Source organism: Electrophorus electricus, chromosome 26, assembly GCF_013358815.1.
Source record: "Electrophorus electricus isolate fEleEle1 chromosome 26, fEleEle1.pri, whole genome shotgun sequence".
In the NCBI taxonomy this organism is placed as follows: domain Eukaryota; kingdom Metazoa; phylum Chordata; class Actinopteri; order Gymnotiformes; family Gymnotidae; genus Electrophorus; species Electrophorus electricus.
In genome coordinates this window covers 2,290,437-2,316,097 of record NC_049560.1, presented here as the reverse complement: position 1 = coordinate 2,316,097, position 25,661 = coordinate 2,290,437, and the positions used below count along the sequence as shown (strand labels likewise).

Here is a 25,661-nt window from a genome sequence, read left to right as displayed (position 1 = left end):
AAGCGAAAAGAGTGTGGAGCGCCAAGCAAGCCGGACTTAGCCTGGAGAAGCCCGCTCAGATTTACCAGGTTTCGGCCCGATTTGTACCGCTCAAATCCTTCAAGCTCTCAGACATACTGGAAGAGGCACTAAAGCAGCAGAAAGAATAAAATATTTAGGAAGGTTATTGTGAACGTTTGTTACATACACATCCCCGTTGGTAGGGTTCTGGCAGGCCAGAGTGGTACAGAATGAGATTTAATCACAGCACGCTTAGCCCTGGTCCAGAGCTCCGAATACAATGAGCCACCAGGAAACAGGCTGCGTGGATATCTGCATGAATCCTGGACGAGCCTTCTAAGAGCAGGTATGGGGATGTGAATAACGAACAGCAAAGCGAAACACATACACTGGCACTCTGCAATCAGAACCATGGGCAACCCTGAGTGAAGGCTGTCCAGACGCCACTCGATGTGCTCGTGTGTGTGTTCTTACCAGCAGTAGTCCAGCAGGTGGGGGGGAAGGACAGGGATGTAGATGTGTTGCCAGTGCATGGGGAAGAGCATGGTGGCAGCTCCGTGCACACATGCGGTTAACTGGAAAGTACACAAAACAATGACAGACAGACACACAGACACAGTTATGAGCAGTCATTCAGCAGAGCGTGGAACATGCTGTTCAGTGAACGGTTTGGGGGGGATTCTGCTTAATATGGGCAAATGCAGAGATAATTCATTAATTAAAAAGATATATTTTCAATTCTAACAAAACCATCACATGTATTTTAAACACATTTCCATTCTTTTTTATGTTAACAGATTTAGGATACTAAATGAAGATGTTCAAGCCAAGTGTTTCAAAAAATATATACATTTTTTTTAAATTTGACAGATATACTATTACAGTTTTAACATAGAATTAAAGAGCTGTAAAGAGTTTTAATAAGAAGTAAATACAACTAGTAAACAAAAAACCAATCGTTAATTGCACGGATGGTGTGGATGTCTGGTGGGAGAAAACCCACATGAACCCTCCTCACACTCTCATCCGTGCTCATGGCTACCTAGCGATTGTAATGACACACACACACACACACACACACACACACACACACACACACACACACACACACACACACACACACACACACACACACACACACACACACACCTCCCAGATTAAAATAACATGATTAAATATGGAAAAAGAACAGAGGTCTGAAGGCTCCTCAGGGACTTCATTAGGGCAAATTGCCAAAGAATGAAACATGAGTTAGCCGAGAGAGACCGTGAGCCACTGGTATACCGCAGGGAGTCAGGCTGGGGAGGATCTTTTTTTTGGGGGGGGGGGGTGCATGACAATCGGCGCTTCCAATAATGTGTGAACCCCTGCACCAGGCCATCATGAGACAAACCACCCCCCACCCCATCACCCCCAGCGAAACCAGCCAAGTTTAGCAGCGGCACCAGGCCCAGCTTAAAGGATATCCATCCTTCCATTGCGCAAGGCCACGCAGGCAGGGGAAAGGACTCTATGGCTTTGTCATCACTGTGGTTTGCTTTAGTGAGTGGATCATTGGGTAAATTACATAAGTACTTTTGTATTCTATTCTAAACAAACAACAACAACAACAAACAAACAAAAAATCCACACCATGCTGCATACTACGAATGCATCCACTCTGACTTTAATTAACACAAAGTGAGACCTTGTTCTGCATATTTACATATGCAAATTTGATTTGCCATTTCTTTGTAAATGGAATACCTTAAACTGTGACATATCTAATTGTGCTTGGGTAATTTAGGACTAATAAATTAATATTACTTATTAAGCCGGGTATCAGGTGACATTCAAACCATCCAGACATTTCCGATTTTATCTTTTCTTTATTCAAATGACCCGACAACAATAAATGATTTTTGAAGGGTCAAATAATTGCTCACCCTTTTCTTTAACCACACAAAGAAGTTCCTGTCTAAATTGCTGTACAAAAACCTCTCTGTACCACAGAGACATGAAAAGTCAACTTGATAACAGTCCGATTCTTCCAACAAACCTTAACGACAAGTCCCACGGGGGCGAATAATGCTGAACTTGAAAGGAGTGGTCAGAAAAACAGGAAGTAATGAAAGTAAAAGAAATATTTGTGCAACTTGAAAAATTAGATGCTTGATTTTTTTTTGCTCTTCCATAAAGGATTTTTTGGCATTAAAGAAATAAAATGTTTAGTACTAATGAGAAAATGTAAGAGTGTGTCTAAAACTACATCTAACCCTCAACAATATTCAATTGCTGGAGCACAGCTGCTGATCAAATATTTGCCAAGCTTATAAATATTTAATGACAAAAGCCAAATGGCTTAAAAAAAAAAAAAAAAAAAAAAACACACACACAACAAAACAAAACATGTAGGTGTGTGTGTGTGTGAGTGAGATAGATATTCCATTGGATGGAAAAGCACAGATCACATCCCCAAGAACAAATGCTGGATTATGGCTTGTTTGGAAGCAGCACTGGGGCCCACTGGGCTGGATGGCTAATGAGCAAGCGTGGAGCATGTAAAGTGGAGGGTCTTCTCGGCACAGAGCAGCCCAGACACATGGCAGATTATACAGAGGTGACCAGGCTCAAAGGAACAACACAGCCCGTGCAGCCATTAGGGACCAGCCCCAGCAGGGAGCCTCCTACACGACCCGCACGCTCTCGCATCAGAGACGGACCGGGTACACTGTTGGGGGGAGGCGAGACGGGTCAAACCCGGGTCTCGGAGAACCTCTGCCACTGAGAGGTTTAAGGGAACAGGAAATATTTAAAATTTAAAATTAGTGTCGGAACTGCTTTTAAGTGAGCTGGGTACGTACACGAGACATAAGCTTTCCTTCAAGTCCTTGTTGTCAAGAGAGACCTGAAAAGCGTTTGGGTGTCAAGGCTGAACTGGTGGAAACCTAGATGACAGAGAAAGAGCTGAAGGAGCCTAGTAAGGGCTAGAGAATTTACACCGTGGGCGAAGGAGTCGCAAATGTCCATCAAGGGCAAAGGCAGCATTTTTAAAGATTTTACCCCATTATGGAAACCCTTTCCAAGGGCAAGTGGCATAACTGAAGCACTGGACTGAGTTTGTGGAGGAAAAATAAAAAATTTGGCAATGGTGCTTAAACTCACAGAGTAACTACACTGGATCAGTGACTATGTTCCATGTTTAAGGTGGGTTTACTGTGGGCTTTTCACCAGGCGCATTCTGTGAACACAAGCTTGGAAAGCGGTACCCAACGCACAGTCATTTACGACCACGTGAAGATGTTACTAAACAGCACCGTGGCAACAGAGAGCGTGTCTGTGGCAACATCTGGAAAGAAACAGGCCAGGACCGAAATTTCCTGATCTTCTGATAAGCACGGCGCTGCAGACAGCATCGCGCTGTTTGCGGGGCAGACTGAAGGTGTGATTCTCCCTGACGCTGGTGACAAACCCCAGAGTGTGTGTGTCATCCTCCCCCACCCCCACCCAGCGGGCTGCTGCTCTGCTGGTCCTCCGCCCTGCTTCCCAATTACCGCGGCTCCCCCTCTGCTGCTGTCGGCGAATGCGCACCACTCCAAGCCGAAGGCACCTCGATAACAAGTAGGTGGCTCCAAGAGGTGGGGGGAGGAGGGTATGTGGGGGAGAAAAGATAAGAAAAAGGTGCAGAGAGGCCAGAGAGGGGAAAACAGAACAGTGTGCTAATCCGTCGCTGTGCCGCATGGGAAGACGAGAGGACGCGGCACGGGATGAGAGGCAAGGATCAAAGGCGGGGGCGTGAGAGACGCTCGGAGGGAGAGCCGAAAACGAGGCCGCAGAGCGATTGGGGGAGGGGGGGGGGCTGAGAGAGAGAGAGAGAGAGAGCGCGAGCGAGCGCAGGAGAAGTCGAAGGCCAAAAGGGACCTCAGTGGTGAGAGGCACGGGCCAAGCCTGGGATCAGCTCTTGTTAGCATACCACTGACAGGATGATGAGAAGGCTGCTGTCACGGCTCGGGGCCGGCCGAGGGGGCCTGGCCGATGAAACGCGCCACGGCCTCCCAGCTGGCTAGTTAGAGGCCGCCTGATGCAGCACAATTATACTGGCACATGACAAGGCTGCACGCGCCGCTGCCTCGCCGAGGCCGCCCCAGAACAGCGCCGCGTCTCACCTCTGCTCACAAAACAGCGATAAGTCAACTGATGCATCGTTGTAAGATCATGATTTATTCCTTTGCTTTCCGAGGCGGCCGAGGCTTGCGTGCATGTCCTGCTCGACTGACACAGCAGGTACACCCCCCCTCCCCCCACATTTCGGGCCAGCCTGAAGCATACATAATGTATGCCCTTCTCTCTCTCCCTCTCTCCCTCTCCCTCTCTCCCTCTCCCTCTCTCCCCCTCTCCCTCTCTCCCTCTCCCTCTCTCCCTCTCCCTCTCCCCCTCTCCCTCTCTCCCTCTCCCTCTCTCCCTCTCCCTCTCTCCAAGAATGGCGGGATCTTGGCCCGAGCTAGACCATGTCCTTCCGGCCTTCCCTCTGGACCATGATGGAGATTAAAAAAATATATATTATGGTGCAATTTTACACATGGACTCGACACCCCCTCCCCCCCCCACCGCCTCACTCACTGAAGGGTTCGCTAACAAAGGAAGACAGACGGGATTGGGATCTGGAAAGATGAAAGGCTTAAGTGAAGGAGAGGCCCTAATATTGACGAGCTTCACACAAACCACACTGGCATAGTGGTTTTACAGATGGGCCAACCTCTCCTCCTGAAAAACAGTAAATCAGGTAAATCAGCGAGAGCGAGAGTTTGAGGGGAGGGGGAGGAGGAGAGAGATAAAGAGTGAGAGACTGAGGTAGATAGGGAGAGCCTCTACCTAAGAGGCTAACAATTTAGATGTGCTAAGCCCTCGCGTCAGTGAGCATGTGGAATGAGCACGGCGGGCCGGAGGAGTAGAATACTCAGCAGCTTGGGTCATCCTGGCAGGCTCCCCCCGGGTCCGGCTCCACCTGGTTCCGGCTCTGTCGGCGGGACTCTCTCTCTCTCTCTCTCTCTCTCTCTCTCTCTCTCTCTCTCTCTCTCCTGCCGCAGATAAGTCCGCAAGCAGAGATAGCGCACGCATGACCTCACTCACTGCTTCTCCCTGAGCTGTCAGGAAGGTTTGACCCCCCCCCCCCACACCTCCCCACACATGATAAGCATCCACTCCCTTTCTGAGGGAAGAGGAGCCGGACAGAAACTATGCGAACGAGCTGGAACTGTACTAACTGATAACATAACGCCCGGCTGACGCTGGTGCGAACCAGCCATGAAGTCTGAGCAGGGAAAGAAGCACAATGGGAAGTTGGCTCGCTCGTGTACACTTCTGAGGCCCCATGCGCCTGGGGGGTGCTGGGGGAATGCGAGGGGCTCACCGTGCTGAGCTTGCTGGACGTGATGATGACGCGGCGCTCATGCAGCAGGCTGGCGTACAGCTGCAGCATGTTGGTCACATCCACTGCCACAAAGTACTCCGTCAAGTTCCGCTGATGGCCAAAGCAGCAGGGTGTATTAACAAATGAATAAAACAGCTTTACCTACAGGTTTCTTACACAGACGTCATTTGTGATGATTACACTCACACTTTCAGGTATGGTTGGGAGTCCGTTAATATCCGGCACTATGAAGTAGGAATGCTGCGGGAAACAGACAGAGAAAACAGTGTCAGGACATTCTGAAACAGGAGAAGCATCCCTCTTCCACGACCACCACTCTACAGAACAGGTGGCAGAACTTTTCTAATGGCGCATGGCACATGAGCTGTGGACCCCCGCCCCCGCTGGCGCTACCGGAGGAGGAGAGTGCTCCTGGTGCACGGAGAGGAAAGTCTTTATTAGGAAGGCACGAAAGGCAACAGCCATGTTGTGGCAGGATCAGAGGAGTCTGCCCAGCGCAGGCGAGCAGGTTTAATGTCTGGATCAAAGGGGCTCCGGTGCAGAGATCTCACACTTGCGCCAACTTTAGAGCTTTTGTTTGTCTGTGGCGTGTTCGTCTTCCCCCTTCCATCGCGCTCACTCACTCCCTCTCTCCCCAGGCTAGGCCATGCCTCATTGTGTGTGAAGAGGGCCCATCTGTTGCTGAGTGCCTGGGTTCAACTTTCTTGCTTTTGCATATGCTCAACAAACAAAGGCAAGTTTATGTCATGTAATACAAAAAAAAGGAGCTTAATTTGAATTATTTACTAACAGTACTGAGATCGAGTTGTTACGAAACGGAGGGAACACCATAAAGCAGTCTAACTCCTGTTTCACTCCTGTGTCAAGACAGCGGGGGAGTAAGACCCTGTTTGGAGTGCTCCTTTTACATACACACACATTTTTATATATATATATATATATATATATATATATATATATATATATATATATATATATATATATATATATAAAAATAAAATTATAAATATGAGAGAGAGAGTCCACAGCCCAAAAGTGAGAGGAAGAAGTCTGTGCACTGTTGCCCATAGCCATCCCCAAGCATGTGTGTTTACTTTCCCACACAGAGCACCGGGCTGGCCTCGGTGTCGCAGGCTGCAGATCCAGCTGGCCGCGGCCGCAGTTCCGCACCCATGTTTATAAAAATCACACATTATCAGAGCGCCTGCTATCACTGTGCTCGGCCAACTCGTCTGCTGGTCTCTCTGGTGCAAGCAGAATCCTAGATACCCGCCTCCCTCCTCACACGCACGCACGCACGCACGCAAGCGCACAAACGTGCCCGCACAGACACGCGCGCGTGCGCACACACACACCAGCACACCCAGTAGCAGAGGGAAGCGCTAGCAGCACCACAGCCCTTAGTGCATAGTCCCAGGCTCGACACGATCGCACCCATTCCCACCTTGGCACTGAAGGTCCAGAGAATGATTTGCAGGGGTGAGCTCGCCACCTGGTGAGAGACAGCCCACAAGCACACTTAAAAACGGAGGCCACTCCGAGAAATCCCCTGTGATGACCCAAGCAGACTCTCCCAATGGCTTATGCAGAGATGCTCTCCACGGAGGCTGGCTAACTAAACTCTCGACTCCGGCAGGCGGGTGGACGGGCCACAGCCCCGGGACGGATCCGTCACCCACTCCTGAGCAGGGACCCGGTGGAGCTGTATTAAAATGATTGACTGTCATGGTTAGCCTGTGTTACTATTCCACGGTTAATGCCAAAAACGAATTTTCTTTATGAAATGTCTAGCAGTGGTGGCAATAAAAAGAAGTTATTCAGTTACATGTCGGGGAGGAGGACACCAGCCATCGATCTAATCTGTCACTGCTGCCTCTTGAGCAGATATTTAAGCACTCTCAGGGCTGGGGCATGCTTACATTTTCTGAGCAATGTTTATATAAAAACACTGAATATGGGTTCATGAGAAAAGCATCAAGGAGATTTCTTGAGTGCTGCCTTTTGCTTTTAGTGCTAAACTAAAGAATCTTTTTGATATTCAAAAAGAGAATACAGTAGTGGGGAAGAACATTAATCATTCAGGAAGTTTGATTGTTTTCCAGAACAGAAGAAACAGATACCAAGATCCAGGACGGTTTGTTTTCGCCATATTTTAAAGGGACGGCGCTGGCTTCCTGAGCTCCAGTGGAAAGCCTCCTCTCCCATGCAATTAGTAGTGCAGTTTCAGATTCTCTAAAGTTTAGGCTCTCTGTACGCCATTACCACACTCCTGCCTCTGCACTTACCAGCATGTGGCTTCCTGGATCTTTTGCAACCTGCCCCAGGGCAATATGCAAACCCTTGTTCTTGCAGGGTTCATACTCAGAAGGAGATTGCCTTTTTTTTTTCTTTTTTTTTTTAAGATTTTTACCATTTTGAACATATTGCTTAGTCAATTCCACATCAAACTTTGTTCCAGGTCTGAGCAGGTAACCATGTTAAAATTTGTTGTATTTCTCAGGGTAAAAGCAAGAAGCAAGCATGGGGTTGTAATCAAATCTAAGGTGTTTATGTGTGTGTGTATGGTTTAACTATACCATTAATGCATGCTGAAATTACCAATATTCACAGTATATGAAATGATAAATAAACAGGTTATTTATATATAAAAAACAAACAAATTATTCACTCACACACACACACACATATATACACACAAATATGAATCTTTTCAAGATGTTCTGAATAGTGCTTGATATTGTTAATACGTTTCTGTTTACTTTCATTACAACCATTGCGCTATCATAAATATAATCACTGTAACTAACCAAAGAATGCCTAAGCCCTGCTGTCAAGAAAGGTCAGCTACATCACTTGAATTCCACCACATTCTAACGGCTCCACACACATCTTAAAAAAAAAAAAAAGTTAAAACATCCCACGGCTAGTATTACCTTCTGGTATGTCAAACTTCACACACACGCTCTTCTAGCACTGACAGCCAGCTCTTTGCGAGCGCGCTAACCTGCGCTGAGGCTACACCTGACGATTCGCCATTAGGGTTAATGATGTCCAGCGGAGGCTCATCAGCACGATCGGCGGCAGGAGCCACTTTCCAAATGAGCCGTCAGCTCTCGTCTCGTGTACCTACCACACTCAGACTCACGGGCGTGTTCGGCTTCGGCACGGCCAGCTCGTACAGCGTCTCCAACATGTCATTCAAGTCGCTTTCCTGGGAAAGAGACAAAAGGGAGGTAAAAACCTCAGTGTTAAAAGGGGGAAAGGAAGCACAGTAACGCGGCAACCGGCGACTAATTGTGCGTACGCACGCACGCACACGGTATCCCTGAAGCAAGCCCAAAGGGGGAGGAAAAAACATCCGACTGACACGCATTTAACAAGCGATCCTGAGGTTAAAAGACGGTAAGCTGGGCCACGGCAGACACTTATTATTCTGCTGATGATTTATGGCCACCATCGTCTGTTTGTAATTAACCATACGTCTTCACTCAGAGAAGGCGGCGTTTTGGAAGCCATTGGAGAAAACGTGCCGCCGCGAAACAGGCCCCTGGATTATAACGCTGCCCTTTTACGAGCGCTTACAACAAGGATACGATTTACATTTCGGTCTACGTAATATAGAACCACTGTCCTGCAGCAGCAAAAGACATGGACAGACGAAACAGTTTTATTTTACAGCTAATTGCATCTGGCTTTTTCTTTTATTAGTTCTTGTGTGTGTGTGTGTGTGTTTCAGCACAGCGCGGGCTGCTGTCACAAGAGCCTGGATGCTCACACGCATGGTCAGTAACGCAGCCTGAGGAAACACTTCATCTACCCTTGCTGCCTTAAACCGTCATCGCTCCCGTCCTCCCTCGTCAGTCAACATCCGCTTCACGCGCAACGCCACACACAAACGCAGTCGTGCACATCCACACACTCACCAAATAACTAATCCATTTAGCACACACTTTGTTAGACAGTTGCAGTGGGGTTTTTGCTTGGCGCGGGGGGGGGGGAATAAAAAGTGGCCGAAAAACAGCAATACGTTCACTTTACCGCATCCTGCATTAAAAAAAAAATCCAGCAATAAAGACCATAAATAAATAAAAAACTGTAGTAAGATATGAAACAGTTAACTTTTCTCTGAAATAGAACGAAATAACGGACAGCTGAAACTAGAGCTTGCGCGGTGGGTGGGTTGCCGATATGGAGCAGCGCAATGTTTCGTGGCCCCTCTGACTCCCAGCGTAATTGGCCTGTGATCTGTTTGTGTTAAGGAGCTTTCGCCCCTTCTCTTCTTGCTCAGTAGCTCTGCTAAGCATAGCTGCCTGACAGCCCACTGATACGGCAACTTCAAGTCCCTCCACATCCCCTCTGCCCTGAACGCTGGTGCTTTCAAGACCACGCTTTTGGTTTTTTCTTGTGTTTTTTTTTTCTCTTTTTTCTGCAAGCTGTATATTTCACCCTCACATTTCTCCCTCTGTCCCAGCTCTCCCCGGCAAGTTACGGTACGCTTTACTCTTTGCGGGGTGAGGGTGGGGAGCACAACAACGAGAACAAAAGGTTTGGCACAGTGCATTTCCCTGCGATTTGTTTTCCAGTAAATCACTAAGGATTGACTTCCTGTTCGATGTTTGCTCTGGTAAATGTCAACAACAAAGCAAAGCGGAACACGAGTGCGCGGCACGGCGCTGCCTGACGAACTGGGCTGGATTAGCCGCATGCCGGCGTTTTCCCCTTCTCCGCTTTCTTCACACTCCACCGCCTAACAACCGAGTTCGGCTCTGCAGCCGTGGCTCCTTCCAAACTCAGGATGGGCCTGAGGAGGGAACCCGTCGCGGGCTCAGGCCTGCCGCTTCCATTCTCGGGATGTTGGCGGTTTGCTCAGCAGAGGGCCCCACACTCCATGCAGCCACGCGAAGCCGTGACGTCATAGAAGAACATTTTATGAGCCCATATTAGCTTTTCAGAGTGCCAGTGTGAGAATGTGTCCAGAGTCTGATACACACTGCAGCTGCCAAAGCAGCACTGAATTGTACAAACTTTTGTTTTTTCCCCCTGAAAACCCATCATCTGATCAGAAGACCTCTGTTAAACTCACCTGGCGTTTCATTAAGTAGTCTGCCAGGGTATTTAGCAGTTTGTAGAAGATCTCAAACCATGGGAGATAGCTGTAAGACAAAACAGAGAGACACACCATATCACGAACAATGGAGATGAGGGTAATTACGGCACGTGGCCGTGATGCACAGAAAACGACTCCAGGTGACGGGACTGCTGCCTCTGCTGAAGTCAATCGCAAGAGTCCCACAAGAGTAGCCACCAACAGGCAGTCTTCCCTCCTGTCTCACCTTGACATTTAACCCAGCGGCTTTGGGCTTCCCTGGGCACGTTTAGCTGTAGTGAACCATCCCCATTATCGTATTCTTTGTACACGCCGGTATCCGTGCTAGAAACGTTCCAGGCAAGGCTGTAGTTTGAGAAGCGGTGAAGAGGCAGGTAAATAAAAGGATTTGGTTTCTTCAACCAAAAAAAAAAAAAAAAAAATTTTTATTTATTTATTTATTTATTTTTTTTTAATCCCTGACTGGGCCACTGTAGCCTGTAATAAACCAAAGCATGGAGAGGTACAAAGCAGCATGCGATGGTTTACAAGCATGCCGTGTCCAGGTGTGCCAGGGCAGACCATGCGTCTTACATTAGCCACTACGGGAGGGTTTTCTTCCCCTCACCATTTAAAAAGATGATTCCAGTCTGAGCCGACTGAATTAAAAGAAGAAGAAAAAAAATCCAGAATAATTTACACTGTATCCATGTTATAACAAATCACACAATACCTCGCCAAGAGATACAGTATCGTGTATCTGCAACATTGTGCATTTTGTTTAGCTTGACAGAATCTTGGCAAAGTTGACAGGATTCTGTAGGTGGAACAGGGCCAAGATTTTGTTTTGGCATAGAGGTTGGCTTAGAACACACCATTTATTTTGTTATGCAATCTAATGGGGGATAAAAATGTGTCCTGCTTGTGTGCATGTTTCTGTCCTTAAACACAGGCTTGATTTCATGCATTTTGATGATCTTGAATCTCACAGTTAATTAAAACTGATCACATTATTTGGACCTCACATTTTACTCCGAGGTCATCTAAATTTGATAAATTCTTCTAATTGCAATACATTCTTCATCATTTGCCTGGCTATGGCTAAAACTGAATGAAGACCTTTATTTAATGGATGATTAAAAAAAGTTAAACAACATAAATGCAGCCCTTTTGTACCATTTTTTTGCTTGTTTGGAAATCTTCATAAAACAGGTTCCATATCCAGACAGGATATGATGGGAAGTCTCCCCCCCCCCCCCCACCACCACCACATTTTGCATGGGTCAGTGAGCACTCTGGCAGACCGGAATGAACAGACAACAAGAAAAACAATAAAGTGAACGTAATGCAAATTTTTCATACAGCTTAAATCCACAGAGAGGGCCTGTGGCGGGCCGTTCCCAGGGTCATGCACTCGAGCGCAAGAGCTAGAAGTCTGAATGACCATTAACCTGAAGCAATCAGCTCCTTAAACACTACTGTTTTGACATCCACAGGAAGATTCTCTCCAGCCAGGTCACACTATCGAAATGAAAAATGTCTACGCAAACCCCGATATCCCATATGCTGGGCAACTTTCAGCAAGTATGTACAAACAAACTGCCACTGTAGTTTGGTCAGCGTGACACAACGCGGAGGATAAAATGATCAACTGACACCTTAAACGCTGATAAGCACAACAAAGCTAACCGTTATCTTCCTCACCCTCTTTGTTTAACATGCAAGGCTCCTGGTGCTAATGCTTCATTTTTCACTAGTGAAAGGGATTTAAATAGTAGTCTGTCCTGTCAAAGAGACTCAACAGGTCCCAAAGAACATAAACACTCATTATACTCCTAAATGAGGGAGCCAGTAAACTTTTTGTTTCAAAGTCAAATAAACTATTGCTGTTCGAGAAGTGAAGCTTAGTTCATCAAGATATGTAGAGAGGAATAGCTCTGACAATAATATATTCCATTGTAATAAACTAAAATAATACCAAGTTCTTCTACTCTTTTTTTAAACTTGTACTCAAATTATTTTTATTCTTTATGCTCCCACCCCCTACGATCTTCATGACAATTCAGTAACTAAAATTGGGTTTGTGTATGACAAGTCCTCTGATAAAAAGGCATTTATCATTATGAACTATGCCAGGCTGTGGGAGCATCTCTGACCCTTTAGCACTCTCAACTCAGAAGGGCCATGTTTCTTAAAAGTTAAGCAGCTCATCTGAAACACATGCATGACTTCGTACACACCTTAGCCTGTGGCTGAATGACCCACTTATACAACCGATAAGTAAGACCTCGCGCGTCTAATGGTGCACACACACTAGCAACACCATGATTAAAAATGGTAGCATAAATCATTTTCTTCCTAGATTTGCATTTGGTTTTATTTCCTAAACTGGCTGACAAACATGGACCCCAATCTTGATCACCATGACAATTGGCCTTACCGTAACAGTGTGTACGCAATATTTTAAACACAGCTCTCATATATTTTACACGCATATAAATGATATACAAACTTTCTGCCTGTCTTGCATCCGTGGGAGTCGTATCATCATATAACGTGCATAATATATCTTAAATTATTACATTTGCTCAGATGGATTACTTAAGACAGCTGGCACCTTGTAACGAGCTCAGAATCAGATCTGACTGGAGCTTGTCTTTTGCCAGGTTAACGGTTATGCACAGGCAAGGCATTATGCTCCTATGCTCCGTCTAAACTGTAAAGAGCACAGCAAAGGTCTCTGCCATCAAATAAAGCGAGGCGGAGAGAAACTTCTTCAGCTTGGGTTTCTCCGACGTGTGAAGGCTACTGGCCGCGTCGCGTTAGGGTGACTAAGCAGTGAGTGTACTGGGTGCTCTTGAAAAGAAAAGAAGAAATATAAATGGAACAATTCTGCTTTGAAAGCCTGGCAGCTTTTAAGGTCTGTCCACATAAACCTGACCTTGCTATTAGACTGCTCCCTCCTGTAAGCATGGCTGACAATTTTATGGTCCCACCACAATCAGAGGGATGCAATCTGTTATAATTTCTTTGCTTTATATTCAGGTGGAGAGGTAGTGTGTATCTGAGGGAGTGACTGCCTTGAAGGAGAATTTTCATCATCATATTGTCATTGACTTCAGAATTCTATACTATACAGCATATTCTTCTTTTACAGATTTTTTTAGATGTTTAGTTTTAATATAAGCTTTTCATTTTTTATACATTTTCTGTATACAAACATCATGTCACTACAAACATAAAAAATTACAAATGTACAAAAAAAAAAAATCAATTTTGTATATTTCTTCACGTTCACCGAGACAAAAACATTTAATTCTAACAAACGATAAATCACAAACCATCAACCATGTTTATCTGCATTTGTTTTTCCCCCCACTGACACTGTGCAAACAAAGAACTCGGAGACCTTTAAAAAAAGCCTGAAACTTTGAATGCATTTCTTATTATGAATGAAGTAAGCCATGCAAACTACTCAGAATGCATAATGAATTTTATACATCATATGTCAAATGAATTAGCATGTAAAACTCAGTGAGAAGGACAGGGGAGACTTCTGCTAATTGGCAGTGAGGCTTCATGCATAATTATCGGCGAAGCGTCTCTGGCACGCTTGTGTGCCAGTAGCCCAACAACAAAGGGCACCCAGACCAGGGAGGGGGAGCAGAGCAGCTCATCAAGTAAATGATAAACCTGCAATTGTCCATCAATATCAAGTAGTCATTTTAGCAGGATGAAGAGAGAAAGAGCCTTGCTCTGAATTTCTGAATAAGGATTCTGAAATACCACAAGAAAGCACCTTTCCATTAGCTGGGTGTTAATTGGCTGTGTTTTGTGAAATAGTTCAGATTTTGTAGGGTGTTTGAATCATAGCATTTGGTTTTTGTTTCACCTCAAGTGTCCTATTGTCTTTGAATAAAACATGGAATAAAAGGACAAATCCACTGTACTCATGACTGACTCCTTAAAAATAAAAGATGACAAAATTATTCTTAGTTTAAAATGATAAAGGGGGAAAGAGGAAAACTGACATATTGGATAATCCAAAAAAAGGAACAAGCCTTAGTGAATATTTCTGAAATATCTGAAATCTACATTCAAACTAATTAAAAAACAGAAGCATTTACTCAGCAGTTAACATTCAAAACTTTCCCACCTTTTTTATTTTCCAAAAAGCTCTATGTCCTGAAAATGTATTATACATGCTTAATCTACCAGGTTACACCTTTCATATTGAAAAAACAACCTGTTTGCTCTACACATCACACAAAAATAGTAATAATAAAAAAGAAAAAAAAAACCTTAGGAGTTCAGCATTATGGGAGTTGCGGTTGTAGAGATGGTGAGGAAATGCTGGGACTCACCTCAGCAGGCAGATGCACATCTTGCAGCCGGAGGTCAGGCGGCAGAAGCCGAACCTTTGCTTGCTCTCAATGTCGGTGAGCACAAAGGTGAAGTTCTGGCCCACCTGATTCTTGGACACTCTGCAAGCACGACACAGAGGAGAGTGCACATGCACACTTCAAACAGGGCCCGCACAGTCCACGAGCTAACAAGACATAATTCCTGTAGGTTTAGACCATGCTGAAATAGATTTTAGACTAATTACCAGGTGGGGGGCACAGCAGTCAGTTTTGGCATTCATTAACTTCTACTCAATTACGTGCCATCTCAGGATTCAATTTAAAAACCTAGACACAGTGGCAACTTCTTAAAACTATACATGCAGGTCAATTGAACAGTAGTTCTTACAGGCAAAATAGCTTTACATAGCCGCAAAGCTGTCACTGCAACTTTTATTCAATTTGAGATTGAGCTGAATTCGCCATTATCTGAGAACTCATCCTTACTTTTATAGGTCACTGTTTTTAATGTCTCTTTTCCCATACCTCTGCACAAGGTTGAATAATGCATATGAAATTCAGCCAGGGAGAAGGATGGAATATCGCTTCTCCATAAAAAGAGTGGTTACTGCAGTCCCAAAGTAGCCTGGCCACATTAAATCGCACATCTCAGCGTTTCATGGACATGGGACGGCAGAGGAGCCGTCGCACTCTCCTCCACTAGATGGCAGCAGTTAAGCTTCGGCAGGAAGGAGGAGACCTCTCCCCCCACCCCCGCCTCCCGGAGCCTATAAACTATACAAAGGCACTTTTCACGTTTTTATTTCCACCAGCAAGTCTACACTGCACTCCACTGCTGGGAGAATCAGGCCCACAATATGTCGCCTGGCGACCTGCATCACAGCAAACATGCACGCAAACACACAGTCAGGGTGAGGGCCTCACTGCAGGTGTTTGGTCGAGTTTCAGTACGTGGTTTTAAGAGTAGCTTCAGGTGATTAAAGATGGCCAAAAAAAAAAAAGGTACCTGGCACATCCTGTTACTCATTTACCGCGTGAGTGCGTGCGCGTATATACAGTCCGGGGCTTGGCATAGAAAATTATCGTTTTCACCTAATTAGTAGCACTTGGACAAAGAGCAGAGCAAAGGAAGGGGTTCCTACCTTTCCACATCAAAGGGGAAGCAGAACTTGGGCACAGTCTGCAGGACCTGCTGCAAAACAGAGAAAGAGAGAGGGTCAGCATATTATTACAGCAAGGAGCACACAGAGGGCGACCTCACGACAGGAGGTGACATACCCAGGCCATCAGTGGCTAGATATAATTACAGCAGAGCAACCTTTTGACACTGTGTTTACGTAAGGACATTTTTGAGTGTCACAGAGCCCAAACTATGCAAACAATGAACAAAAAACCCCAATGAAGTGTTATAATACACTCGTCTGTGTGCAAGCACACGTCAGATGACTTAACAAAACAAGCATACAACGCAGTGGCCACCAGGCTAGCAGAGGTGGCTACCAGCGACGCAAGCGATTAGCTACCATTAAAGTCATGCCCTCGCAAGGTGAATGGGGTAGAGGTCATGGAGCAGGGGCAGGGTGGCAGACACGGTGGCAGGCCACTGCAGGGATTGGGCAGAAAGCATAGGGGAAGCATCTTTGAGGGCTTCGCCTCCCCATGCCGGCCCAGAGGGACGTCCTGCGCACCAGCGGCATATGGATGTCCCCAGCCAGCCCGGCACCATATGGGTTAGCCACGTCTGTGCGGACCCGCACACCGCAGCCTAACTGCGAAAAAACCTGCACCAGCGCCCCTCGTTCACCCCCTCTGAAAAGCCGACTCCACTCGGAGGGAAGGCCTGGTCTACGGCGCCTGTTTATTTGTGTGCAAGAGCGTGGAGCTGATGGCTGGTTGCTGTACCGCTCGGCAGGGGGTGGAGGGGAGGCAGAGTGGAGGAGCAGTGAAACGGATGGCGGAGAGGAGATTGAAGGCTCTGGCAGGAGAGGAGAGCTGGCAGAGGGAGCGCTGCGCCTCGCCGCGGCCTGCGACTCCACGACTGGAGTTTGGGTTTTGCTTCTTTTCTCCTCCCCCCCCCCTTCTCCTTTCTCGAAAAAGTCACACACAAGCGAGCGCGGCGCTGCCGTATGTGCCCGCTGCTATTATTAACTGCCATGGGTGCGCGCCAATATGTTCTGTTGCGCCTCACTTCGCCAGCCGTGCATATGGCGCTGCCCAGGCGCAGAGAAGCCCGGCGCCGCACTGCGTACCGGAGACGCCCGCCTGCCCGCCCACCCGCCCCGGACAGTGCCATACCGTGGCACCCTGGGCGGATGCCTTGCTAGAATCTGACACCTTGCCCATAGCCACGAGCATCGGTGGAAGGGCACTAGCGTTGCCAGAATCACGCCGGCCCCATGAAGCTAACGGGCCCGCATGCGATATGCCAAAGTCCCGGACGCAAGGGTCCCGCACGAGCAGAACACCATGTGCGAGTCCCTTAAAACTGAGAGACCTGGAAAAAATGAAATGCATCAATAATGACTTTTGGGTATGAATTCATGTTCTCTCAAATTTAATTAGAGAAGTGTTGGAGAAACTTAATCCACAGATTACATACGGGAAACCTAGAGGAAGGTAACTGGAGAATCATTTAAAGCCTCAGTAATTAACAGTAAACATATCTAAATAAAAGCAGGCAGACAAAAGTAAATGAAGTCAGCATGTGGTGTTTCATGCAGAAGTCTTCATGGGTGTCTGTGTACAAGTCCCCAAGTGGGGGCAGCTTGGCCACCTGTGTGCTCCCAGGCACCGGCCTCTTGGCCAGGCGCTGGTTCTCGCTCCGGGGGGCGGTGCACATGTGCACCGCACACCTTCCTTTATTGCCATTCATGCAGGTGATGAGGACACTACAGCAAAGCGCGTCAGGGGAGAGGCAACACACTTTGGGGCGGTGGGGTGGGTGTTGCTATTGTTGTTGTTCGGTTGTAACCCCCCACCCCCCCATCCCCAAAATCTTTCTTTCCTTTTCCTCACTTCCTCCCAACCGTTTTCCCAAGACAAAAGAATATAAAGCAGCTAATACATTTACAACTCACTAGAGGCAGCAGGGTGAGCTGAGCAGCCTGCATTATTTATTTACTGTTGAGACAGGGATATCACTCAGTGAGACAGCAGTCTCCATTCGGCCCAGGTCCCACTGCGGAGGCCTGCAATCGCGGCCTCTCCTCTCCCTCTCTCCCTCTCCCTCTCCCTCTCCCTCCACTGCCTTCATTTATTACCTCCCCACACATCGACAAGAACCGCACCACCCCCCATCCCACAGCTTCTCCAGGGCCAGACGGGGGGGTGGGGGGGGGGGGGGGGGTGCATAAGCAGCTGAGGAATTGGCGGCAACCACTACCCAGGGGCTGGCCGCGCGCTCCGCAGCAGCGGGGCGGCCGTCTCACAGTGAAGCCAAGGGTCAGGGGCTTTTGGGCTCGGGGTATGCAAATGGGAAGGACGGTGCAGGACGGCGGGTGAGGGGTGTCTGGTGGGGGGAGGACTCGCCTGCTATTAGGTAAAAGATAGAAAGGCAGTAGTATCACACGTAGACACCCACACCCAAAACAAGCCCACCATGTCGATACAGGACGGTGGGGAGAAAAGAGAAGATGGTGAGATTGTAGGAAGGGGAGGGAGAGAGAGAGAGAGAGAAAAGACAAAGAAAAGGAGGAGAGAATTAAATGAGACACAGACCAGGAAGAGAGACAGTGTGTGTAAGACAGACAGACAGACCGACCGACAGACTGCGGGGGGGGCGCATGTGTGTGAGAGATTGCCCTTCTTTTCCTCCTCAAGCTGGTGGGATTCCTCCCTAGGGGTTTCAGTCTTTAAACCTCCATGCTCTTTAAAAATTCTGCCAGCCAGCAGGTCTACACGCCACTGTGGAACTGTCTCCAGCAGGGGATATGTGTGTGTGTGTGTGTGTGTGTGTGTGTGTGTGTGTGTGTGACTGGCACAGCCACCATGCTGATGGCACAGAAGTCATGGTGACAGGTTCAGCCCTCAATCTCCCCACAGATCAATGCTAGAGCCCCCAGCCTCTTTCTCCCCCTTCCCCAATTAGGTCCTCTTCCTCCCTCTCAGCAGGCCACTGAGAGCCGGGCATGCAGCTACTGTGGCCCTGGTTATCGTGGCACAGAGGAGCGTCCGCTCCCCGAGCTGCTTAACGCGCAGTATCGTCTTCTGTCGAAAGAACGAGAACCAGCGCAGCCATTTTAAAAACAAAAAAAAACTAATGGTTAGGTTGACATGTTAAGCCTGCTCTGCTGGGCAAGAACACTGTGTGCAAGAACAGGAAGTGGCCGTTCAGCAGAAAGGCCCACTGACATCACAGCAAATATGAGACCACAGAGTGGACCCATTATTAACTGTTAATACATATAATATTGATAATCAGCTATAACATGGGAATAAATACAGTATGGAGTGCTGGCAATGTGGGTTTTTCATCATATTAAAATGTATCAAATGCTTTACAAATATTTCTTCTTCATCATCCAGGCATGATGTAGAATAACTCAGAGAATTATTTTGGATGTTCTAAAGTCATTCTTTATTGTTCTTGTAGGGCTAGTGCTGGTGGTTCAAGTGCAGGGCTGCATCCAAAGCCCTTTGAGGGGTAGCCAATTTATCCTTTCAACATGGAAACAAACAGCTGGCAAGAACGGGTGGCCACTGTCAAACACACAGCACGGTAAGGTCCTGACGCAATATACCAACATTCAAGTAAGGGTTCAAAAGAGCCAAACGCCTGAAGCATAAATCACTTTAAAAATAAATAAATAAATAAATAAAGTACAGAAAAGGAAGCCACCCCAATTACTCCACATTCCATGTAAAGGAGTGTGCTACAGTTGTCAGGTCTTGGTGGTTAGGACCATACAATGCAGCTAATAACGCCTGAACAACGCCTCTGGTTGACAGTGAAGAGCTTTGAATGGGTGGAAAGCTGACATGCACCTGAAACAGCCACTACCTTCCTCCTCAACAGTGTTTCGCGTCATTGATATTACAAATTACAACAAGCCAACGGTGTCGTGTTGGTAGGTACTTTTGCACCTGATAAGTTTTCCGTTCTTGTCCAATGGTTATGGCGAGAATAGGAATGAGGCAATCTGATCCTAAAACAGCACACACGCCTTTCCCCAAGGCCCCCTGACATCCCCACATGACTGCACACAAGGAGCATCACACCTCCATTCTGTTTCTGCACGAGGGTCTGATGCAATGGCTGATCAATTGGAGGGGGGGGGGTGGGTTTGAGAGAAGCAATCTTTGCCTGCACTAGGTCTTCGAGTCCTCCTACTGAGATCCCTTTCATTACACTTTAATGGCACGCTGTTGGTTCACTGCGTTCTGAGGGCGCGCTAGGCACATTTAATAAGCACTGACTTCGCCCCTGGACCAAAGCGACCCGCCAAGCCGCAGTTTCAAAGTGACGCTGCTGGTTCCATTTTCCCGGGCTGCGCCTCCCCGGCTGACCCGGGGCTGGGGGGGGGGTGTCTGTCTCTCTGTCTCTCTCTCTCTCTACCTCTCTCTCTCTACCTCTCTCTCTCTACCTCTCTCTCTCTACCTCTAAACATATCGATCGCCCATCGCTTTAAGACCCTGACGACAGTGTTGGAGGGTCACAGAACAGAGTGGAGGACCAACTCTAGAACATGCATACAAAAAAGCTAATGGCCGATTGCAACAGCGCATGCAGATTAGTTTTAGTCACGGCCAGAAACGAACACAGACTGCATTTGTACACCACAGGCACTTAAAAGCGGCCAAGACAATGTGGCCATGTAGTGCCGTGGAGAAAGAGACGACAAATTGTATACAACACAATTTTAAGGTTGAGGCAGCTAATATGAGAATGAAATCCGTATACTAAATTAATGGAAGGCTAAGCCTGACTTCAAAGGCAAACTCAGGAGGAGATCTGATTCTCCAAAACTGTCCACACTGAATAAATTAGCAAGCGACGGGCGAACGGTTTTGTTCTTCCGATACAACTGATATTCTTCTGGGCCAAGTGGAGATCCAGTCCCATATGCCCCAAATGTGTGGAGCCAGAAACATCATTAATGCAGTGCCAAGTGGCCTGGGGGATTTTCTACATTTAAGCTGTCATCTCCCATCGGAGCGCTCCCTCACACTCACTCTCACTCAATCTCACCCTCACTCTCTCTGTGCCTCTTTCTCCCCTCCCCACCCTCCCTCTCTCTCTCTACAAGTGTGTAGACTACCTGGGAAGCAGAGTCACCTGTTAGCTTTGTCACTTCTTTTGTTTTCTTCTTTGACCTCAATAGAGGCTACAGTGTAATAGTGGTCAATGGGCAGTGACCAGAGTTCTGCTCAGCGGTTACAAATGTATTGATAAATAAATAAATAAATGAACAGTTTCCATTTTTATTTATTTTGCACCCATCAACAGGCTGCGTCACTCATTTTTAACACTAGCGCTCTTTTAATTAAAATTCTCATATGACACTGTGTCAGATTAACATGGTGAGACAAAAACCACCCCGCTCAGCTCTGTTGTCCTAGTAACGATCACCTGGGCAACTGCCCCAGCTTAAACACACTGGGCCAAGCAAAAAGCCCCACTTTTCAACATGACACCAGCCCTGAGGTCAGGCTAATCAGCACAGCCGACCACGGTGCCCCAGTCGAGGAGCTCCACCAGGGCTGGCCTGACCTTGACCCACAGCCTGGGCGCCTCCCAGAGGCTCCCAGCATGGAAAAGCGGGCCAGGGGCTTGGGAAAGGGGTTCGGCCCCACGACACGCATTACAGAGCCCTGCGTGGAACCCCTGTCAGCATGTGCAGCGAAGGAGAAAAAGGCCATCTCTGCCATTCTGAGCCTTTACCTCTCCCAGCTGCTCACCTCCGACCAAGCCTGGACCCCCCCCCCCATCATCACGGGTACCCTCCGTGCTGAGGTACCGAAGAGCCAGCCAGCGGTGCGGCGGCGGCTCCTGGCTTTGCAGCAGGATGCTTCACTGGCTCCCAGTCCCCTTGGGTCCCCATTGACATCCTCTTAAGGGCACGTGCCGAGAAAGAGGCCACCAATCATGAGGTGTCAGACTCGGGGCATGTGATTGAGGACCATGTCAAAGACAGACAAATATTTGCTCTCTAGGGCCGTGGGGATCGAGCCTCTCGTCAGCGTGAGTGCAAGCAGCTTGAAGCCTGCCGCCGCTTGGCTTTACCTTACTGCTCCGCGCAGATAAATCGTACACGTCACGGCTGACCTGTGACGTGACCACTAGATTCTCCCTGACAAATTCAGTCACCCATGAGGGCCAGATCTACGTTTAAACTTGGTTTTGTCCATCATTGTAATCAAGGAAAAATATAGAGATGTTTGCAAATCTAAAACGTATAACCACTTCTTAGTTATTTTAGTTCACATGCTGGCAAAGCTGACAAAGGTAAAACAGGAAGTGTTAGGCTAATTGTGCCTTCCTCGGTGTACATATTTCTAAAAGAAAACTTCCTGTGAATTGGTCACTACAGTTCCTGCATACATATGGCTTCCTATTTTTAGTGCTTGAAATAATGAGAAAAAAAGGCATTGATCATAGTGTTTGGCATTAAATTAGAGAGAAGTGAGATGGCAGAAAAAAAGGAATTAAAGTCCCCCAACTCCTAAGACAGGGAAACCCAAAGAGATCGTTATAGGTTTCATTTTTATTACTATCATTTGTCTAACGTGTTTCAAAGAACAGCAGTTAGCCTCCCACAAGAGAGCTACAAACACATACCCAAAGACCTCATCCAGCACATAAACCTGCCTTTTTAAAACATTTTTTAGTTTGGGTGGAGATCAGAGTTCGAGAGGAAAAGAGCTCAGATTTCCATCTGTCCTCTTCATTTGCAAGAAGCGGCTTTGCTGCAAATCAAGCGGCCACCCCTCTGGCCCCTCCACATGGCAGCTGTAGGTGACCACGGCCCTGGCTAGCCTTCAGGGGCCAAGGTGGCTCTCGCGCCTCATATTTTGTTGTCCCAGACTACGCCCGCTTACCAAGAGTCCCTACTTTAGCAGCACAGGCGACAGAACAGAGAGAGAGAGAGAGAGAGAGAGAGAGAGAGAGAGAGAGAGAGAAAGAAAGAAAATCAATCCATATTTCCATAATCCACACTTTTGTCTGTCTATGTCTATGGCCTCTCCCTCTTGCTCGCCCTCTCTCGCTCCCCTGGGGTAGACCAACCCCTGCACCCCTATCCACGGCCTACAACTGTCATTACGTGCCGCAACAATAACAGGATAAACAAAAGGGGGCCTGGAGAGATTGGGTCTGCTGCCGCCATATGCTGGCTAACTTGGGGAAGAAAGGGATTTCTCCGGCTACAGAGGGAGCAGCTCCACAAAGAGGAAAAGGGCCTAATCCTGGTAATGAGGCAACTCAATGAGGGGCTTTATGTGGATGTGGTAGAGGCCGATCCATCTGTACACATTGGGCAAAATAGCTGCCTCAACGCAAGTCCGATCCCTGCTTAAAAAGACATAAGGAGATACAGGGACTGGGAGCCAGAGAGAGAAAGAGAAAGAGAGAGAGAGAGAGAGAGAGAGAGAGAGAGAGAGAGAGATGCAGCAAAAGAAAGGTACAAAACTGAGTAAAGAAGTAGATGTCCAACTGCTGATGCTTTCAGAAAACATGGGCCACCCTTCAATGTGTGAGGGGTTTTTTTCTGTGCATTTTTCCCCTTCCTCACACTTAGCGTTGAGGCTGGCACTGCCTGGCCCACATCACTGCAAAGACTTTCAACTTCGGAGTGCAAAGCTATTTGGACCGCACTACAGCTCACAAGCTCTTTTGTGTCCCTCCCTCCGTCTCTTTTTTGATCAGCAGTCTTTTCTGATTAGTGCTTGAAGAACCGCTAACAGGGCCCCTCTTGACCGCAGGTGAATGGCGTTTGAGTCAAACCACGAAAAGTTGCAACAAGATCCAGAAGCACTTTAGCTTCCAGCGGCAGTACCTATGGTATGCAGTTCGAGAGGTCACCAACAAGACAAGCACACTCCAAAGCCAAGCCCTACACATTCTAACGTGATCCCCAAAACAGTGAAATGAGTCGTCATTTAGGAACTGTCCTCTGTGGCTTTTGTAAAAACATGAGGGGTCTATAATTTATAAAGAGATTATTTGAGGTAGGAGTGAATAGTGTTTTAGGAGTGTAGGAGGGAACAGGGAATGAGACAAGCATTCCTGCAAGGTGTTTCCTTGAAAATACTCTCAAAAGGATCAAATGGTAGAAGCAATGCTTAGCAGTGCAGAGGCATGCCTTAGTCCTGTGATTCACATTCGAATCCCAGCTGTGCCATGTGGCGTCCAGGAAGACTGGGCCCAGAGAAGCCATTCTGGAACCTTCAAAGGAGGATCCTTTCCTCTGGTCCCTAAGTAACATAGCAGCCTAATGGCTGTCTGCTTCGTCAGGAGGCACTGATCCAAGGGCAGCGAGCCACTAAAGAATGGTGGACAGCCGGTGGCTTAAAGAGACGCAGTGGTAGGTTCTACACACAAAGACAGAAGAAAAAGTTGACCTTCCTTTTCCTGTGGGACTTCCATATGAGTATTACTAAACTGAGATGCTATTAAATGAAGATGAAGAATCAAAAACTAGAAATCCTTAAAAGAGAAAGAAAGAAGTAAAAATACTTCCAAACTATGCACCAGTATAAGGGAAAGGCCTCTCATGCCACATTTGAGCAAATCAATACTGAGTAGGAAAACATGGTTACCCAACATGAAAAGATCCCCGGCTTTTGTCAGCATAGTGCCTGTCCAGGCTATGAATGTGAGCAGGCTAGATAGCTAGCTAGATAGCTAGCTAGCTAGATAGCTAGCTAGATAGCTAGCTAGCTAGATAGATAAAAGAGACAGACACACACACACACACACACACACACACACACACACACACACACACACACACACACACACACACACACACACACACACACACACACACAGTATGTATGCATGTATGAGTGGGTGGTTGTTGCCTCATACTCTGTACCAACACTCATTATTCTCGCTTAATTTGTTCCACGATGCTCCTGTGGTTCAGCACAGCTTGTCGCGGGGTCTCTTCCCACTCACCCTTAGCCCCATCAGGAAGTCAAATGCGCTGCGGGAGCGGCCGGCAAGAGGGAGCGCTGACTGGATCCCCCATCGGGCTGCCTTACAGGACAGAGACCTCATCTGTTCCCGCCAAAACAAGCACAATCTTCTGAATGGGGAATATTAGCCAATTAGCATGGTGTGCTGTGAAGAGCTGGGATGCTATAGGCATAATTTAAAAATATAAAAATGACATGCTCCAGCCAGCAAGATCCACAGGTCCCATGGCTGCCTTCTCAACATCTTGATCCTTTCAAAAGGTTAGTCAGGATGGGATTTAGCCTCATCACAGAGCCATGTGTTCATGTGCATGTGCGCTGTACACAGTTCCATTGAGAAACTGCACTTTATGGGAACCTATTTGGGTGCATCTAAGGTATTAATAAGAATCTATTACATAATGTCAATCTTGTAGTGCTGTAATCCTAGTTAATGTAGGTAATACAGCCATTTCAATATGAAGCAGCATTTGACCTCCTTCAATTTGATGCAGATCATTCTGGTTGGTTTGCTTGTACTGAATGACAAATGTAGTTTTATTAGAATGCAAAGAACACATCAGAAATGTGTTGATCCCCCCCGTTCCTTCCAGCAGTGGTACAGTGTGTGCATAGCAACAAGCGCTAGGCGCCTGATGGCTCGGGCAGGGGCGGCTCGGCGGCT

General features: G+C 47.2%; 1 protein-coding gene across 2 annotated transcripts in view; it reads right to left on the bottom strand.

Annotated features, from left to right (window-relative positions):
- dennd1b (DENN/MADD domain containing 1B) overlaps positions 1 to 25,661 on the bottom strand; it is a 72,582-nt gene that overhangs the window by 28,917 nt on the left and 18,004 nt on the right. The window contains exons 4-11 of one of the 2 annotated variants that reach the window (XM_035523299.1): positions 16,003 to 16,052; positions 14,861 to 14,980; positions 10,494 to 10,563; positions 8,541 to 8,621; positions 6,855 to 6,902; positions 5,597 to 5,650; positions 5,390 to 5,500; positions 475 to 575 (exon numbers count right to left, since the gene is read on the bottom strand). In XM_035523299.1, coding sequence (XP_035379192.1) covers positions 475 to 575; positions 5,390 to 5,500; positions 5,597 to 5,650; positions 6,855 to 6,902; positions 8,541 to 8,621; positions 10,494 to 10,563; positions 14,861 to 14,980; positions 16,003 to 16,052 — 635 coding nt within the window. The remainder of the gene's footprint in view (positions 1 to 474; positions 576 to 5,389; positions 5,501 to 5,596; positions 5,651 to 6,854; positions 6,903 to 8,540; positions 8,622 to 10,493; positions 10,564 to 14,860; positions 14,981 to 16,002; positions 16,053 to 25,661) is intronic. The other variant, XM_035523300.1, reaches the window with a different exon arrangement.